Raw genomic sequence first — 18,301 nt, 5'->3', positions numbered from 1 at the left:
TGAAGTTGCCAATAATGAGCAATGCAAGGAGTGCACCTCATGGTTTAAAAAATTTGAACAGAATTGACGAAAGGGGTCGACCCTGATTCTATTATGCTAGATTTTCAAATCGCTTTTTTAAATCCATTAAGAACAACCGAAAATCAATGAAACTTAGCTGTTGTAGTAAGATCTATGCAAGGATTTGAATCACAGACTACTATTTTGTGAAAATCTTTGTTTCTTCTTCCTAATTCCATGTTTTTTAAAAATTTGATCAATCTCAATCAATTTTCTTATCAAAATTGGAGGTCCAATTCCGAGTTTTGAATTATGGCTTACCCTTAATTTTGTCAGAAAGTGCATAACAAGAGGATATAATTGATTTCATAAAATAGGGGATGTTTTAGGACCTTAAAATGATGGCTGAACCCTTTTCGTGTGGTGGAGGAAAACTTTCTTCTCATTCAAATTTAATGAGCTATTTAAAAGTTATTTGGATTGGCGAACCACTCACAAAATTAAGGTTCTCATTCTGAATGTATTTGTTTAAGGACTGATTACATAAACAATTGGTATTTATTGAAATGAACAGAACTTACAAGATTCCGTCAGCCATAGAATGGAATTTGGACATGCCACCCTGCTTGTAAAGAATGGGGTTTTCTTACCTAAGGAGTCTGGTATTGAGTTGCACTCCCTAGACACAAATTGGAAGTTACATTCCAACAAATAAGATGCAATATGATCGATGCCTTCAACCACTATTTGAAGGAAAATCGGAATAACTGTGTTATTCCCTAGAGATATATGTACAAAGCTCTCTGAAGTCAGATTACACTAGAAGGCAAAACTAATTAAGGCCTCACCAAAATCATTCGATCGATATCAGATTCCACTAGAAGGCAAAACTAAGTAACGTCTCGCCCAAATCATTCGATTGATACTCTTATACAAAAGTTACATGTAGATTATAGGAATATAAGACCCCATTGTGAACAAGCATCAAATGGTCGTCTGGAAGTTAGAATTGACTAATGTGTGGATGTCAAGAATGGGAAAAAATATATATATATATATATAATATAATAAGAGAAAAAACATATTGACATAGTGATTGATTTATGTGTCTATCTTTTACTTAAATTCAATTTTTTTTTTAATTATTTTTTATTATTTTGTTGTCATCCAAACATAGCCTAATCGAAAACTGGTTCACCCATGGTTTAATGAGCTTCCCAAGGAACCACCCCACTTTAAATATCGGACCGTTCTCCATTAGCCGCTTGTGTGCTTACTCTGTATTTCCATGGCGAAACTCTAGAAGGTTCTTTCCTCTCAATTCTTGGAGTTCCGAAATCAGTCGAGGACAGCGAAGCTAGGTCAGTTCGTTTTGGATCTCTATTTGGCTAAAAAGATTTATGATGCTATGGTCTCTTCTGCAAGTTAGTGTTTTTCATTATCATTTTGTGCATCTTCAAATTATGCAGAGACTGCAATTTAAATTCGATAGATCGATTTATACTTGTAGATCTTTCTTTTCTTCTTTTGTCTGTAAATTAGGGTTTCTCTAGAGTAGGTTTTGTGTCGTTTTTTGTTGCGGAGAGTACCTTCATTTTATACCTCTTGGTTTTATGATTATCCGAGATTTTGCAAACAAGGGTTTTCATTTTGGGTTGTAGCAGGTTGAGATCAGTAGAAATCGAGGCATAGCCTTTGGAAACCCTAGCTTTTTCTCAGCTCGGCGTGTTCTTGGTTTTTTGGGCCTTAGGGCTGTTCGCTTTCGTACGTTTCCATGGCTGAGCATTTAGCTTCTATCTTCGGCACTGAAAAGGACCGAGTGAATTGCCCATTCTATTTCAAGATTGGTGCTTGCCGCCATGGTGATAGATGCTCCCGTCTTCACAACCGGCCCACCATTTCCCCGACTCTCCTTCTATCAAACATGTACCAGCGGCCCGATATGATCACTCCTGGTGTTGATCCCCAAGGACAGCCCATCGACCCTCGGAAGATCCAAGAACACTTTGAGGACTTTTATGAGGACATCTTTGAGGAGCTCAATAAATTTGGTGAGATTGAGAGTTTGAACATCTGTGACAACCTTGCGGATCACATGGTTGGTAATGTATACGTCCAGTTCAAGGAGGAAGACCAAGCGGCTGCAGCTTTGCGGGCATTGCAGGGGCGTTTCTACTCTGGTCGCCCAATCATTGTTGATTTCTCTCCGGTGACTGATTTCCGTGAAGCAACTTGCCGGCAGTTTGAGGAGAACAGCTGCAATCGAGGGGGATACTGCAATTTCATGCATGTGAAGCAGATTTCAAGGGAATTGAGGAGGAAGCTCTTTGGAAGGTATCGTCGGTCAACGGGGACCCGGAGTCGAAGCAGAAGTCCAAGTCCATACTCCCGTAGGGAATCAGAGAGGCGTGGAGACTACCGTGACCGGGACTATCGGAATGGTAGGCGGAGTGCGGACAGGTATGGAAGATATGACATTGATGGGGGAAGGCGACGGCATGGGAGTCCGAGGCGAACCAGGAGCCCAGTTAGGGAGGGGAGTGAGGAACGGAGAGCAAGGATTGAGCAATGGAATAGGGAGAGGGAGGAGAATCAGCGGTGATTGCATTTTGGTGGTTGTTTGGTGGCTATTTCTCTCTACAGAGAAGTCAACAGAACATGGAGCTCTTATTGTCATTGTTCGCTAATTGGTAATGATTTGAGGCCTAGCAGTCTTTGTTATGCTTCTTGAACTTGGGCCTTAACCGGTGTCTTTTTGGGTGGTGGATGAGAAATAGGTAGTTGTTATCAGGGTCTGGTTTACTTAGGATATTTTTTGGGGTAAACTGGTTTACTTAGGATTTGGCTATTAGAAATAGTTGGGAGAGAAAAAATAAGTACTTAATTTCTATTTTTAGTGTCTTTTCACCATTATAATTGTGCTAGGTTTCAGAGCTTTATGTTCGTTTTATTTTGTGCACTTTTGCATCGTATCATTTCTTTCTTTGTTTTTTTAGTTACTTTACTATTGATATGTAAACCTATTTAGTTGGGATAAGGCTTTGAGTTAAGTCGAGTAGATATATCTATAAATGTATCTGATGAAACATAACTAAGGCGTAAGCGAAAAACCACTATATAAAATTTAGTGGAGATCTCCCCAAGGGCATGAGTAGTCTAGCACTCTATCTCCCTGGGAAGTGCTTTATAGAACTCAAAATTATATATAAAAATTCAATGCTTGAGGATGTCTTGAAGAAAACATAACACTTCTCAAGTACTAACGCTGACACATGGCTCTTCCTACCATTGTTTTCCAAAATGATGCGAAAATAAATTATGGCCTATGCTTCTTTAGGACTTTTTTCTTGTGGGGTGGGGGGTGGGGGTGGGGTGCGGGGAATCTGCCTGGATACTGTCAGCAGATGGTTCAGAGACAAATAGGGATTGTGTGGTCACTAGCTCTCCCATGCTATTGATGCCATGTCACTGATAATAAGTATATCTCACATTGCTTTATTTTTTTCTGACATTTTACATTTTAACATTTTTAGAATCCAGATCCCTTGGGAATAGTACTTGGGGGACACCTGGAAACATGTTTCTCAGTGGATATAGACTTCATCGACTTCAGCCTCTATTCTTTCCCAAAATCTGTTGGTTTTTCTTACTATCTTGGCATGTCGTATGAGCATGCCCGTTCCCACATTTTCTGAAGTCTTAAAAAGGGTTTTTGGCCATTTCCTTTCCTCAGGTTCTTCTTTGAATTGTGTGTGACTCAAACTTATTGACTTTGAGAATGACATCGGATCTTAAAACCTGATTTTGGTTTACACAATTATAAAATTTGTGCAGTTCCTATTATCTCCTATTGATTTATTTATACCAAGCATCAACAGTGTCCCATATTGGCTCTGTGGGGGTGCCAGTATGCATGTCTGATCCACTTCTGAGAGAGAGAGAGAGAGAAGGGGGGGGGGAAGTAGGTCAGTATGATGCTTTTATTATATAGTGCTCATTGTTGATGAAAGGGGCATGTGTAGAAATTTATGAAGTTGAAACCAGACAATCTTAATTATTTTCTTGGATGTATCTGACCAGGATTTATTGTCAATAATATTGAACTTTGTTGATTTTCCCGAGTCAGTGTCAGCCTTATCGCATTTTATTGTTCTCGTGCATATATGTTGTTTTAGTGTTCTGACTATCCTAGAAAGGGAGTAATATTCCTTCTCTTTGAACTAAATTAACACTATAATATGAAATAATATTCCTAAATAAGAGCCTATGTTTTTATTGTTTTATATTTATTTTTAATTACACCAATTTATTGATTGAAATAATCGTTTTCCTTGCCACTTAGGTGCTGGTGGAGGATGTTTCGTAAAGAATTCATGGTGCTGCTTTTCTTTATACTGCTTATGTTTCTTCCTTGAATCTCTCTTTTTTGGGGGGTCTTGATAGGTTTTGTTGGATATCATGTGCCATTGAACAGTTTTTTACAACCCTTACCAAAAAAGAACAGTTTTTACAACTTTTTAATTCTTATTGTGATGTAGCCGTGGAGTCTTAGGAAATTTTCACTGCTTTTTTCCTCTTTGCCCTAGTTCACTGTTTTCAGTCCTTTGTTATACTTGACATGAAGCTACCATCTGACTTCTCAATACTGGTTACTCATGTGATTTTCATACTGATTGTCATTTTAAACCTTGCCAGAAACAAGAGAAGTTGTACCTTTTTGTGTTTTCGCACTAAGTTGTCCTTTTGTTGTCTGGACATTTCAAAACACTTGCTCAACCTATCTGCTCTACCATTTTTTATTACAGAATCTTGATAGGCTCCATCATCTTCAGCTTTGCTGAACACTGGATAAACAATTATGCTTCAGATGCTTTTCTCATGTTCAAGTCTTGTTTTGGGTTATTTGTACATTTCAAATTGTAGGCTGAAGCAATCTGGATCTCTTTTCTCTCTCTCTCTCTCTCTCTCCCCTCCCCCCCCCCCCTTCTCTTTTTCTTTTTAAATTACCTAGAGCCTTAACCAAGTTATGCTTTGCCTGGCTGTCTCTTTTTAGTGTAATGCAATCTCTTTACTTTGATACTTATGCTCGAGATGCTTTTCACAGTGCTCAAGTTTTTTTTTTTTTTCCTGGGTTAGTTGAATGTTTCAAGTTGTTGGCCAAACCAATCTGGACCTCTTATGCGTTGCCTGGCTGTCTCTTTTGGTTATAGTACCTCTTTACTTTGGTTCTGATGTTCTCAATCCTCGGAGGGATGGCAAAGAAGATTCAGTTGGAGTTGTCTTATTTTTTATCCACCCTGATTCAAGTTTGATGGGATTAATATATTGGCTGGGCCACTACCTTCTACAATCTGTTCTCAAGTACTTGTGATCTTACACAAGACTGGTCTTAAGCAGATGATTCATTCAGTCTGCCTTCCTTTGCTCGCCTTCTCCTTCCCTTCCTCTTCTGTTACCCCGACATTTATTCTAAGTTTTTTAGATGAGTTATTTTCTTTTATCTATACCTTTTAGTTCTTTATAGTTTACTCAAGTTACTTGTTTTTATTCATTTTCTTAATTTTCCTCCTCTTTCTTTTTTTTGGTTCTTGCAGAAACAAAATTTAAAAAATAGTGGAATTAGCAACTGTTCCACAAAACCTGAACTGTGAAGCAAAACATGTCATGTATGTCTAAAAGTTTTATTCTCACGATAAGCTATCCGGGAAGTTAATCTTTTGGGCATTTATTATGTTTGTCTTCTTGATCTTTTAAAAAGAGAATTACATTAGGCTGCAAGTTCCCCCCCCTCTTTTTCTTGTCAAAAAACTCAGATGATTGGAGTGCCCCTGAACTTGGTTGTTCTATTCAGGCACTCGTGAGATGGGAGCCTTAGGAATATTCATCAACCTTCAGGTATCTAATTCCCTAAAATAGCATGAATCTTTTGGCTCAATGTTGAGTCACTTCCCTTTTTCCATAGTAGGAAATAGTTGATAATTTGGTCATATCCAGAAAGATCATCATCGGTTTAAAAGATTGAGGAGGTTTACATCTTTGAGAACTCATGAACCTGTGAATATAGGGAATCTTGATTACACTAACTGATTGAGGTAATAAACTTTGTCGGCCTTTGCACAGAATGACATCCTGTTTGCTTTTTCTGAGTGTTGACATGTTTGTTTTACAATGAAATTTTCACTTATTTGAAATTTGCTTCTTTGCTAATTGCTAATTGCTTTTCAAATTTGATTTCAAAGTTTTAGTGGCATTTTTCATGTGTACTCAATATTGCAAATTGCTTACCGAAAAATAATTTGCAATTGACTCGAGTATAGTTCAATCTATTGTCTGGATTATTACCTAATAATAAATTTTTTGTCTGGCTTGGATATGACTCAGTTATTGTGGAGAACCTGAAAATCTCATTGGATAAACTTTGATTATGGTGGTAACAATTGGGAAAAGATTCCTTCTTGAGTTATATTATTGAGCATTGTTTTTGACTTCCTTGCCTCAATGAAGAGGTCACTCCAAATTTTTGCCAGTGTCTTTCTGATCAGGTGGGATTGGCCTATTTGATGCATGATTATGAGTTCTACACCCAATGCAAGACTGGAACATTGTAGAACAAGTAACTAACCGCGAAGAGGGATTAGCAAGTGCCCATTTTTTTTTTTTTTTGGGGGGGGGGGGCAACATCAATCCAAAATCAAAGGAAGGTGCTAACTTTGACACTGTTAAGACTCTAGACCTTGACTCGAGGAGTATGTTTCTTGGAGTAGATATGGATCCATTTATTGAATTTATTCCCGGAATTTTAGTTACTACTTTCATTTCAGTTTTCCATATTAGATATTCGAACCGAAGCTTTAAGGGAATATTGGGGGGGGGGGGAAGAAAGAGAAATATGTATCTTGGCTTTGTTGTTTCAGTTGTCATACCAATCAGTGACAAAAATGATGCATTCAACTATCTTAGTTTTGAGTATTTCAGTCTAATCACCAATAAATTCTTGTGGCTAAGTTTGATTGTAAGGTAAATTAAGAGGGAGGGAAGTGAATTTTTTTTTTTTTTTGGGTTTGAGGACGTGAAAATCTTTGAACTTAGAAATGAAATTTTTGTAATCATAATCTAATATGATGGATTTAGATGTAAAGAAAATTTAATAATCAAATTTGTGGGATAATGTTTATAAAAGTTTTCTGTTAGAAAACTTCTTCCCCTTCTCTTCAATTCCTCTTATAACCAGACTGAAAGGTAGAGGGTTCTCTGAGAAATATAGTGTCAAATGAAGTGTGACCATGGTTTGAGGAACTGGATCTATATTGGCGTTATTGACGAAATATAGTGTCGAATGAAGTGTGACCATGGTTTGAGGAACTGGATCTATATTGGCGTTATTGACGAGTGTAGGTAGATTGATATAGATAAGGGGTATAATAGATAAAAATTAAAAATTAAAAGATTAAAAAATAAAAAAATAAAAAGATTTTGTCTTCGCAAACCATGGGTGTGACGGAATGATTTCTTGCATAGAATAGCACTATGGTCATTTCATGGGAGAGAGAGATCATGGGAGAGAGAGAGCATGCTAGCATACCTTTTCAATACTTATATACACTAGTGTGTAGAGGGTTTGTAACTTCAAAAACCTTGATAAAAGATGATTCGATAAGCCAATGGTAGGAATCTTTTCTATATGCTCATTCTATATATTGTTATGTGGATAAAATAATGTATTCATTTTGATGGCTGGATAGAGAGGCTGTTATGTTTTAAAATTTCAGTGTCTTTCAATCAAATACCGTCCTCTATATTGCCATGTAACTTCTCAAATATTAATGCATTGCAATGGTAATTCTACCATTATTGTGTATTTTCTCACAGCTGGATTTCATAAATTTGGAGTATTTCCATCCTCACGTGGGCATGAAAGGAAGTTTCCTACCATAAACATGTATGAACTAGGTTCTTAATAAATAAATGTAAATCAAGTGATCTTGACCATATAATGTGACGCTGTACCCTAGCAAAAAAAAAAAATGCCATGTAATGTGATGTTGAAGCTCCCAACACCCACTCCACTCACCCCCAATCCCTCCCACCCCAAAAAAAAAGAAAAGAAGGTTACATTATATTTTCCATTTTTTTATGCATGTTCTTCTTATATCAGCATTGCCATATATTTCTTCCTCGTGAAGCTTTCGTGGTGCTTAAATTTGTCCATATCATTTGCGATGTTCCAATACAAATTGCATTTCTCACTTGGTAATGTGGGGTTTTGACAAACAATAGAAGAAATCAATGCATTTTTATTTATTTATAAACAACAAAAATAAATGCATAATACATAATTGGCTATGAAATGAAAAGTTCATGAAATGTTCTGAACTCTTGAAAAAAAAAAAATGTTCTAAATTTGACATGTGGCTAACATATGGGGTGTACCAGCTTTCCAATAGATAATCTGACAGGATAAATCACAACAGCTTTGATTGCAAATTTGTCTAGGTTGTAGGTAAAGGAAAGGGAAGGAAAATTAGTTTAAAAAAAGGAAAATTTTCTTTTCCCTTTTTTTTTTTTTTTTTTTGGTTAAATCTTTATTTTTAACATTGTTTTTAGTTGCTAAAAATTCTTAGTAATTGCAATTTTCAGAACCAGTCTTTCTTTCATTTTTCAAATTGAAGAGAATTAATTGTGAAATAGATCAAAACTTTAGGGGGAGGGGCTGAAACATTGCCCATATTGGTATCTCCAGCACCAAATTAATTGGCACAAGGGAGAGATTGCATCCTGATTTATATAGAGGGGTCCACATGGTCAAGGAAAATAGAGAGTACTAGGGTGGAGAGGAAGTATGAGAGTGCCTCACCGATGGTGTGTAAATTTGTTTTTAAAGTATGATAACAAGTGAAATGATTGAGATTTAAATACTATGTGATTATTATAAAAGGTTATTTTTCTAAGTTTAATTTTATTTCATTTCCCTTCATTTGACAGTGAAGATTATATTAAAGTTCTTTTTCTCTATTATTTTTTTAGGTAAACAGGATGTATTCTATTGGCCTATTAAGTTTACCCAAAAGAAACAACATACTCTATTAGGAGAGAGGTTTTGTGCACAATGATAAATGGTGGACGACCATGCACAGAGCTATGGAATGGAGGTGAGAAGATACACTATAAACCTTAATCTCTCATCCATTAGTTGTGTGCATGATCATGTATCATGCACTATTATACACAAAACCTTTTAGTTATTAAAATTCTTACCAAGGAGGAAGAAAATATAAATTTAACATGTGGCTAGTAACTTTTTTCTTTTTCATATTATTTCTCATCCCTCCAAAAGGAACTGCATTAGAGACTTAGATGTCTGTTTCGATTCTATAGCACTTGTGGCAATGAGTTTCTGGTGGATGTGTTTAATATTAACAAATAAAGAATTGATACATATCAAAGGGTAGATAGAAAGGTTAAGATGGGTTTGGTTGGTGTACGATGTCTTGTATTTTGTTGCAATTTAACCTAAAGAGTACTGGTGCAGACCCCTCGATAGAACGACTTTCAATTTTTTTATTTGAAGGCAATTTTATACTTTTCATTATTAGGGTTTTTAGCTATATATTTATAGTGAGGTTTACTTTCTTTGTAAACAATTCTGATATGTGTGAGAATAAGCGTTGTAATCTATTCTCTATTGATAGCGAAGCAGAATCTCTCACCGAGGACGTAAACAATTTTGTTGAACCTTGTAAACCTGTGTGCATTATTTGTTCTTGTTTGTCCTCATTATCTTCTACATTGTTTTTAAGGTTTTACAAGGAGGATAGAGTGTTGGACGGTTCTGCTGAGGCTTACTGCCCAACTTGGAGCGGGCCACAAGTGAAAAGTCAAAATAAAAAAGAATCTGGGCTGGACTTGGGCCCAACAAGCGTTTCCATTAGCGTGGGAGCAAAGCAGCATCGCCAGCGCGTACCCACTCGAGTAATCAGTCCTACTAAATTCTAATATTTAAAAAAAAAAACAATAAAAAAGAAAAGAAATTTTTGATTGGTCGATATATCCCAAAACGTGTTTCTATTGGTCCAATGACGACAAAACCGCGAGAACCTCTCCTCTTCCCGTTAATTCCAAAAAAACAAAAATCGTTACCTTACCGACGAAGAAACGGTAGTTTCGTGACACTTTCGTCCCTTCCTGTTTTAAATAGCCCAAATTTTTAAACCCACTTTCATCCCAATTCTCACTCCCAAAAGAAAAATTCATCCCTAATCTACTTGGCGATTTCAATCTCTCCCTCTCTGACCTCTGTAGATCATCCAAATCGTTAAACCCTTGATCATCCTAATTCTTAATGGGTGATGGAGAGACTCAAACAGATGAATTCTTCAGTCAGATTGAAACCCTGTTCGAAAACATTCCCAACGATGTAAGTCTCTTTATGGATGATCTACCCATCGTCAGTGAGCCATCGGTTAACGATTCAGTTCAAGAGAACTCGAATCCTTCCCCGGATAGTGTTTCATCATGGATGGACGAGCTTGAGGAGTTGCTGATGAAGGACGATACGGAGTCCTGCGTTAACCCGGAGGAATTTTGTCAGGATTTCTTCTCTGATGTTCTCGATGCCTCTCCTGATCAATCTTGTGAAGCACGGGTTTCCGACGAGGACACTTCAACTCCGGAAGCCAATATCTCCGATGATAACGAGGAGAATGACAAGTTTGATGATTCTGTGGGGAAGGAAGGAGAAGGGGACGATCCGATGAGCAAGAAACGCAAAAGGTATGATTAGTACTAGGGTTCCTCTTGGAAGAATACAAAGTGATAACCCTAACGTTTTATTTCTTAAATTTCTTATCTGCTGAATCGTTTGTACATAATAGGATTTTCCCTTTTACATGTATCGTATATTCAAGTTTGTTAAATTCTTCTTTCTTCAATGTTGATTTTGGCTTTATGAATACCCTCCTTTTCTTTCTGGGATGTTCTACATTTCCAGGCAACTGAGAAATAAAGATGCCGCCTTGAGATCAAGAGAGAGGAAAAAGATTTATGTAAGAGATCTTGAATTGAAAAGCAAATACCTTGAAGGAGAGTGCAGGAGACTGGGTCGCTTGCTTCAATGCTATATTGCAGAGAATCAAGCTCTCCACGTTAGCTTGCAGAGCAAGGTTTCTGGTGCCATGACCAAGCAGGAGTCTGCCGTACTCTTGTTGGGTATGAATCTTCAACCCTCCTTCCTTCCCTCCCATTCCTTTCACATACACTTCACTGTATCGAATGGAAGCTTCTCCATTTGCATTGCCGAAGGGTTAATCATTTAATTAACTGATGATGTTGTTGTTGTTGTTGTTGTTGTTGGATGTGGGTGTTTGGCAGAATCCCTGCTGTTGGGTTCCCTGCTTTGGTTCCTGTGCATCATTTGCCTGTTCACTCTGCCCGCACTGCCGCACTTGAATCTGGGAGATCCCGTTCCAAAAGACGAAGGCAGGAGCAATCAGATGCAGGAAAGCGTGCTCCTAAGAGCAGCAGGAAATGAGAGATTAGATTTACGAATGTCGCGACTCTTCCTTAAGAGTAGAAGATGGAAAGCCACAAGGACGAAGATGAAGGCGGACCCAGAATCCCATGCCGTTTTGGTGCGAATGATTTGTTGATTCCTTTACAACCCCCCACCCCCCCTTTTTTACATCTTTTCTTCTGTTCTTTTGTCTTTTTCTCTGCCTTGAGTCCTTTCTTCCTCTCTTCCCCCATTTCTCTGTTTCTTTTTTTTTTGGTAGGGAACTAGTGGAGCATGGAGATTGGAGAATTCAAGCTTTGTAGCATTGGGTTCTCCATTAATAATGGTAGTTGTAGATTCTTCTGCTAAGTTATTTGCTTTGTGCTTAAAACTGGTTGCGTAGTTTCCTTACATATGGGTTGTTCTTTGTTGCATGCTTGTTCTACTTGATCTTTGAAATCCTTCGTTATTGGGATCCCATCTATGAGATGGAAATTGGGATAAGGTTGAAGTTATCGAATCGACCTGAACTTGGGACCCTGATTGGGAATTTGGGATGCTGAACTGGGCAATTGCACGGTAAGATTCAGTAACTTGGAAGACCTTTGGATAGCCTTTACAGATTGGAACATCAAAAACCAATAAGTAAAGCATCTACTTCCTACCTGAATCTGTACATCTCACCATCTCCAATTATCACTAAGCTCCAATAGTATTGTCGTCTTGAATCAATCTCTCTTTTGAAAACCCTCAAATCCTCCATATGACTAGAAAGCATACAATGTTGTTGTAGAGGGTTGCCTGAAAGGCATCCATGAAGTTTTGATAGGTCAACATTGAAGGTGTTGCTTGACTGATTTTTTGAGGGAGAGGGTTGCCTAAAAGGCAGCATGGCCCTTGAGACACTGGCTATGTGTGAAGAACCTCTGAGTCGCTGCATCAGTGCAATAAGCATCGGGTGGTAGGAGCCCCTTGGGCACCTGCTTAGATCGCTGAGCTTGCTGTAGAGGATGTGGACTCGTGAAAAGTCCAACAGAGGTGACATCCCGCAGAGCTAGAAGCAGGCACATAATGAAATGAATCAAAACCACATTTAAGAAGAGGATTGAAAGAAAGAGTTTGGGTTCAGAAGGGAATCTGGTCGGTGTGCACGTAACAACATACACGGTTCCCTCTTTGCGACGCTCGACCAATGCCCACGCATTATCAGAAAAAAGCTTCAATATTGCTGCGTCGGTGGTTGCATCTGGCTAGCCACCCGAGCCTCATAGGAGGAAAAGGCCATATAATAATAGAGGGGGAAATCATCTCGAACAGACGACCTTCTCTTGTAAATGTGCCCCTTCCTCGGGATGTATTAAGGATGAGATAATGGGGTAAAAGGAAGGATTCACATCCAAAACCAAGACATGTATTCATTTATTAAAGATGCATAAAAATCTTTTGCGGCAGAGAGTGAGTGGCAATGAACATCCAACCACTGGGGTGCATGTAGGATCTTCTTTTGGATCATCACTGCCACTCAATAAAAGAGATTTTTGTATTGGGCGTAGAAATGTAAAGGAGATATATGAGGCATGAATTAACATATGGATATTTGCATTAATTCTAATTTTAGTGATTATCTGGTAGTGCGGTTTACGTCAGAGCTCCTCCCTCTCTTCCCAAAATAAGTGATAATGGTGTCTTCTTACATGAGGGGGGAGAGATAGACGCATGGAGGCAGGGGTGAATGCCACATTTTTGGACAACTATCCTTTTTCCTATTTTTTGGATTCCCTTTTTTTTTCCTTGCATTTCTTCTTCTTCTTTGTCTTCAACATTTAAATCCATAAAAACATTTCACAAAAAAATAAAAAAAATCCATAAGAGCATAGTTGGATTTATTTAATCTCCCTTATATCCAATGCGCCTTATGGTATCAAATAATTTGTAATCTTATTTATTTGCTACTTTAGAATAACACATAATTTTTTTCTAGTGAAGGTAAATATCGTGATGTCACATATGTACTCAAAAAAATATGCATAATAATGAGAGATTTCTACAGTGACATCAATATAGGGAGAGGGTTCTTTGAGCAAATGGCATTTGAAAGCCCACCTATAAGGTGCAATAACATGGTATTATATATTGGAGGGCATCAGGATCACATCCTATGAGGAGAAGAGAGAGACACACAGAGGTGCTGACATACCTTACCCAATGTCAAAACCCCCCGTGTGAGTGGCTCAATGTGTGCCTAGTGGGAGTCGAATTCAGAACGTCTGAGTTTACGACTCGTACCAAGTTCGTAACTCACCAACTACACTACCCCTTGGGTTAAACCATTTTTAATTATTGCTTTGATTCATCCATGTTTATTGATTTTATTAGGGGTACCCTATCCTTCTCCAATAAAATATTTGACTATTCTCAAAGACTTATCCACGAGAAAAAAATAATTTTGGCAACTAGGAGAGTATATGAGTATATTCTAATATGGATATGGTCATTGCATCACTTTCCTGAAAATTCATTTCATTTCATATAAAAAAAAATAATAATAAAAAAAATCTACCACTCATAGTGAAGGGATATCCAAAATATAATAGTCATAATTACCCCTTATTTTAGGAAGATGATAATCTCTCTTTCTCCACTCTTATCTGATGCACTTTCGCACTATTCGAGGTCTTTGACGAAGGAAGTCTTCCTTCATCATGGGTGAAGTGAAACTCTATTCTTTCACAAATGCATGAGGTAGGAAGTCATTTGGATGGTTGACCATTTAATTCAATAGTGATATTAGCATTGTTATTATTATTATTTTTTGGTAAGTATAAGACTAAATCTCTAGGGTTTGAATATAAAAAAACTATTGGACAATCATTGCATCACCTTTAGACGAAATACATCAGGTAACTATAAGGGCATTTCATTCATCTAAATTGTTGACCATTGAATTCAATAGCGACACTTTCAATTTCTTTTATGAATTCAATAGGGACACTTTTTTCTTTTTTTCAGTAGTATTAAAACTAGATATTTCGTCCATATTTGTGCATGGAAAAAGTTTCCTCATGATATATTATTATTATTATTATTGTTATTATTGTTATTATTATTATTTAAATATAAGTATCCTTCTTAGAAAATCAGCTCCCATTTGTGAAATAGTGAATTTTATATTATTTTTCGATGTGATCGAAGGCTCCACCAATTAGTTTTCCTCTTTTTTTTATTTTTTGGTGATCATTACAAGTTGATTTTTTTTCCTCCCTCTTTGGGTTTATCCATATTTGTTACGTAGCTCAAATGTTACATATATAAACAATACCAGAATGTCTTATTTGTCCACGAAAGATATTGAAAATCACATTCTCTCAAGTTACAATCCACGCGTCTTTATGTGTTTCCATTGTAACCATCCCTCCCCATTTATGTTCTTGAGGGGGGAGTTGTTATGTATGCTATTTTGTTTTTGATAGGAAGCTCTTATATATATATATATATATATATACCATAGTCCTGGTTTGGAGAGATAACAATAACTAGTATCACATTAGGGGAGAGATTCCATCGCCTCTGTGATAGATCGACTTACAAATGATTTTTTTTTTTTCTCCTATTATAATTATGCGTAAAACACATAAATCAATCATTATTTTATCATACGTTTTTTCTTTCTTGAGCGGCCTTATTATCACCTGCACTCGGTTGTGTTTGTTTTTAAATAAACCAATACCTAGTTCCTAACCTAACATCTCTTTTGTTAGCACGTACATTCCAGGCCCAGGACCAGCCCCACTCCGAATATACCGTGGATCATGCCATTGTATTTGCGGCGTTTGGTGCGATATTTATATTCGCCTATCCGGCACCAATATACAACTTCATTATCAAACCCTATCAACCTCAGTGTCAGATACAAAATGTGGGACCACTTTCAGAAAAAGGCTAATATAGTAAACTAAAATTAAGGAGTACAATGCTCCAAGCTAATGAATTAAGAGCTAAAATTGTAAACGCCTGATGTGGGGCTCCAGCCGAAGAAGCCGCGCCGAGATAGTGGGCTTGGTGGATCCAATGATCGATGATTTGGTTCGGTCAAACCGTGGGTTGAAGCCCAAATTACGAAAATATTCCTCATCCGTTGGGGATGAAGGATTGCTGAAAACCGTTCTCTTTCCATTCGACTCATTGGACGGCACTCAAAATCAACCGTTGTAGGCTTATTTGCCCGTTCATAGATTGATCAAATCTCTCATGCATGACTTGTTTACAGCCTTATTTACCTGTTTAAAGATTGATTATAGTTTGATTAACTTGACCAGGATCGTTTTAAGATAATCTTATGAGAGGTGGTGAAGTAAGATATTCATAGTCTCGGTTTTCTATCAGATATGACTTCGAATAAAATTGATTGAAGAATAAAGATTCATGTAGCTGATCCCATTTAGTTAGGATAAGACTATGTAATTGTAACTTGATCCTGATTATGGACCAACAATTGACCAACTAGTATAAATGTGTCCATGCATAGCCTATGCAATAAGGACTCGAGGTCTTAAATTGATGGGGCCTATAAGATCTAAAGCCGAAGGTTGGCACCCCATCTCACTAAAATAGTTTACCAATAAATTTTGGACTAGAACTCATATAACTTGTAAGACCTCAACTGCTATAGCTTGGCATTGGATTAGGGTTTTAAAAATCAGTTGAATTGCCTTAGAATTGATTCCGATTTTTACTATTCTGAATCGAAATATTTATACCAAGATTCTAGGATTTCAGATTAAATGATCGATTTTAGGGCTTTCGAAACTGGTTCCTTTTCGATCAGAATCGGAATCGATCGAGACCAAATCAATCACCGATTCCTGTTTTTAATACCTTGCCTTGGAGGCTTGGCTCTTAAAAAGAAAAAACTTGTAGGCTTGGACCCACCACCATGCACGTGCGAATATATCCAATCCAGCATCTCCGTGATTTAGTCGCTCCGTGATTCCGCAGCAGGGGTAATATAGTAATTTTACTGGCCAAGCCGTAAATTTTCGGAGCTGGTGGTGCTCGGGCTCAGCAGCTTAGATAGTGACGCCCACTAATATAAAAACCGTCTCTAGATGCACGCAAGAGAAACAGAAACAGAGCAAAGCGAACTACGAACAATGGACTCAGATTTCGGCATTCCCAGAGAACTCTCAGATCTGCAAAAACAGCGAGCTCTCTACCAACCAGAGCTTCCACCATGTCTTCAGGTTTTTCTTTTACTACTATCTACTACAACTAGGGTTTTTGTTTTTCTGTAATCTATGTTTCTACTGTAAATCTTCTCTCGAATTCTCTGTATGTTTCATTTGTGCAGTACAACCTAGTTCTCTTGATCTGATTTGAACTTGTTCTTGGATGCTACATTTCTTTCTGAATCGAAGAATTGGATTGCTTGTTTTACTGCCGTATTTTTGTCTTTTCATGGATCGCACGATACGTTGCTACAGTCTACTGATTTGAAGTTATTTACATGTTGTTGTTGTTTCTAACTGTCAGAGATTTTGTTTTGGGTGATGATACGCTCCAAGGAGCAGAGATGAAGTAGGATGTTTTAGATCAGTGTTATCTTTCACCCTCTCTCTCTGGTAGTTCTGAGGCTTTTCTAGGCATTCTCGGCCTTCGCACCAACCCGCAGTTCTTTTGGTTGGTCTACACTTGCGTTCCAATTGATAGAATGGTTGATAAGTAACCACATTGGTTTCCGTTACTGTTATATTTGACATCTCTCAGAGTTGTTAAATTGAATTTTACTATTGGTTTCTGAAGTTTAGAAGCCTTAATCGTTCACTTTATTTTGTCTACATATTTCTCGTTATTCAGATCCACCAAGTTCCACATATGCTACGCTAAATTATATAGCAGAAGGGGAAAATATGACGGACGAATCTTTTCACAGAAACAGATGGTTGCGAGAGGACATGTTTATCTTTTGTACCATTTGCTGATTCCTAGACTGAACTTGTACTCACAAAGTCATTTGTGATAAACCTGCATTGGCATGGTGGTCTACTTTTCCCTCTTCTTTGCCTGATAATTTATTCCACATTCACCAAATAGCTCTTTCTTGCAGTACTGACTACTATAGATGATGCTCTGTTACGCCCACCTGGTTCTTGATTTCTCATACTTAAACATTGTGAATTTGACCTGTCCATCATTTTCAATTGTCAAAAAAATTCACTCCCATTTTGAAATATACTAAAATGTTCTCATTCCTCATTAAGTTCAAAATTTATGTAGTTATTCTCAAATTTTTTTATCTAAATTTGTGGTTTTATGTTGGAAATGTGGTTGACAAATGTGTCTCCTTTTTAATTATATTACCTGATAGACATTGCAGTAACTTTTTTGTTCCTCAAGTTTGTTTCTGTTTTGTTAAATCAAATGAAATGAGATCATTGAATTTGATTGGCATACTCCTAATGACAGGGTACTACAGTCAGGGTAGAATTTGGCGATGCAACTACTCCTTCAGATCCCTCTGGTGCTCACACTATTAGCCGGACTTTTCCACACACATATGGTCAGCCCCTGGCTCACTTTCTAAGGGCAAATGTCCAAGTCCCTGATGCCCAGATCATAACAGAGCATCCTCCAATCAGGTTTTTGTTCAGTGATTATTGTAGTTATGGAATATCTCTAATCACAATTGTGTTTGATGATTGTTGCTAGTATGGAATGTTCAGATTTAATTGTTCTGTTACAGATAAAAAAAAAATTACAGATTTAGCTGTTATTGACTTGGATTTTTGTCTTATATCCATTGATCCTCCCCCCCCC

General features: G+C 37.3%; 3 protein-coding genes across 12 annotated transcripts in view; all 3 read left to right on the top strand.

The window, feature by feature from the left end:
* Positions 1–1,126: 1,126 nt before the first annotated feature.
* On the top strand, positions 1,127–9,497 carry LOC122083700 (splicing factor U2af small subunit B-like). Of its 10 annotated transcripts, none has more exons than XR_006141706.1 (4): positions 1,127–1,361; positions 4,343–4,376; positions 5,595–5,666; positions 5,852–6,375. XR_006141706.1 is itself a non-coding variant. In XM_042651579.1 (2 exons), exon 2 carries the CDS (start codon positions 1,775–1,777, stop codon positions 2,600–2,602), a length of 828 nt encoding a protein of 275 aa, XP_042507513.1. In that variant the 5' UTR covers positions 1,208–1,361; positions 1,662–1,774; the 3' UTR covers positions 2,603–2,950. The 10 variants fall into 10 exon arrangements, 3 of the variants coding, with proteins under 3 accessions (XP_042507513.1, XP_042507512.1, XP_042507514.1); XR_006141708.1 differs by lacking the exon at positions 5,595–5,666 and adding an exon at positions 6,382–6,828 and having other exon boundaries at positions 1,139–1,361; positions 5,852–5,895; XR_006141703.1 differs by adding an exon at positions 9,025–9,497 and having other exon boundaries at positions 1,166–1,361; positions 4,343–5,666; positions 5,852–5,895.
* Positions 9,498–10,173: 676 nt separating this feature from the next.
* On the top strand, positions 10,174–11,922 carry LOC122083699 (bZIP transcription factor 60-like). The gene is made up of 3 exons (XM_042651577.1): positions 10,174–10,770; positions 10,988–11,205; positions 11,368–11,922. Exons 1-3 carry the CDS (start codon positions 10,340–10,342, stop codon positions 11,643–11,645), a joined length of 927 nt encoding a protein of 308 aa, XP_042507511.1. The 5' UTR covers positions 10,174–10,339; the 3' UTR covers positions 11,646–11,922.
* A 4,651-nt stretch (positions 11,923–16,573) lies between these two features.
* LOC122084515 (pyrophosphate--fructose 6-phosphate 1-phosphotransferase subunit alpha) overlaps positions 16,574–18,301 on the top strand; it is an 8,876-nt gene continuing 7,148 nt past the window's right edge. Inside the window, exons 1-2 of the mRNA XM_042652815.1 lie at positions 16,574–16,728; positions 17,951–18,123. Of these exons, the coding sequence (XP_042508749.1) occupies positions 16,594–16,728; positions 17,951–18,123 (308 nt within the window). The 5' untranslated portion in view covers positions 16,574–16,593. The remainder of the gene's footprint in view (positions 16,729–17,950; positions 18,124–18,301) is intronic.

The sequence above is a fragment of the Macadamia integrifolia genome, chromosome 7 (genome assembly GCF_013358625.1).
Source record: "Macadamia integrifolia cultivar HAES 741 chromosome 7, SCU_Mint_v3, whole genome shotgun sequence".
Lineage (NCBI taxonomy): Eukaryota > Viridiplantae > Streptophyta > Magnoliopsida > Proteales > Proteaceae > Macadamia > Macadamia integrifolia.
This window is presented reverse-complemented; position numbering and strand designations above follow the sequence as displayed.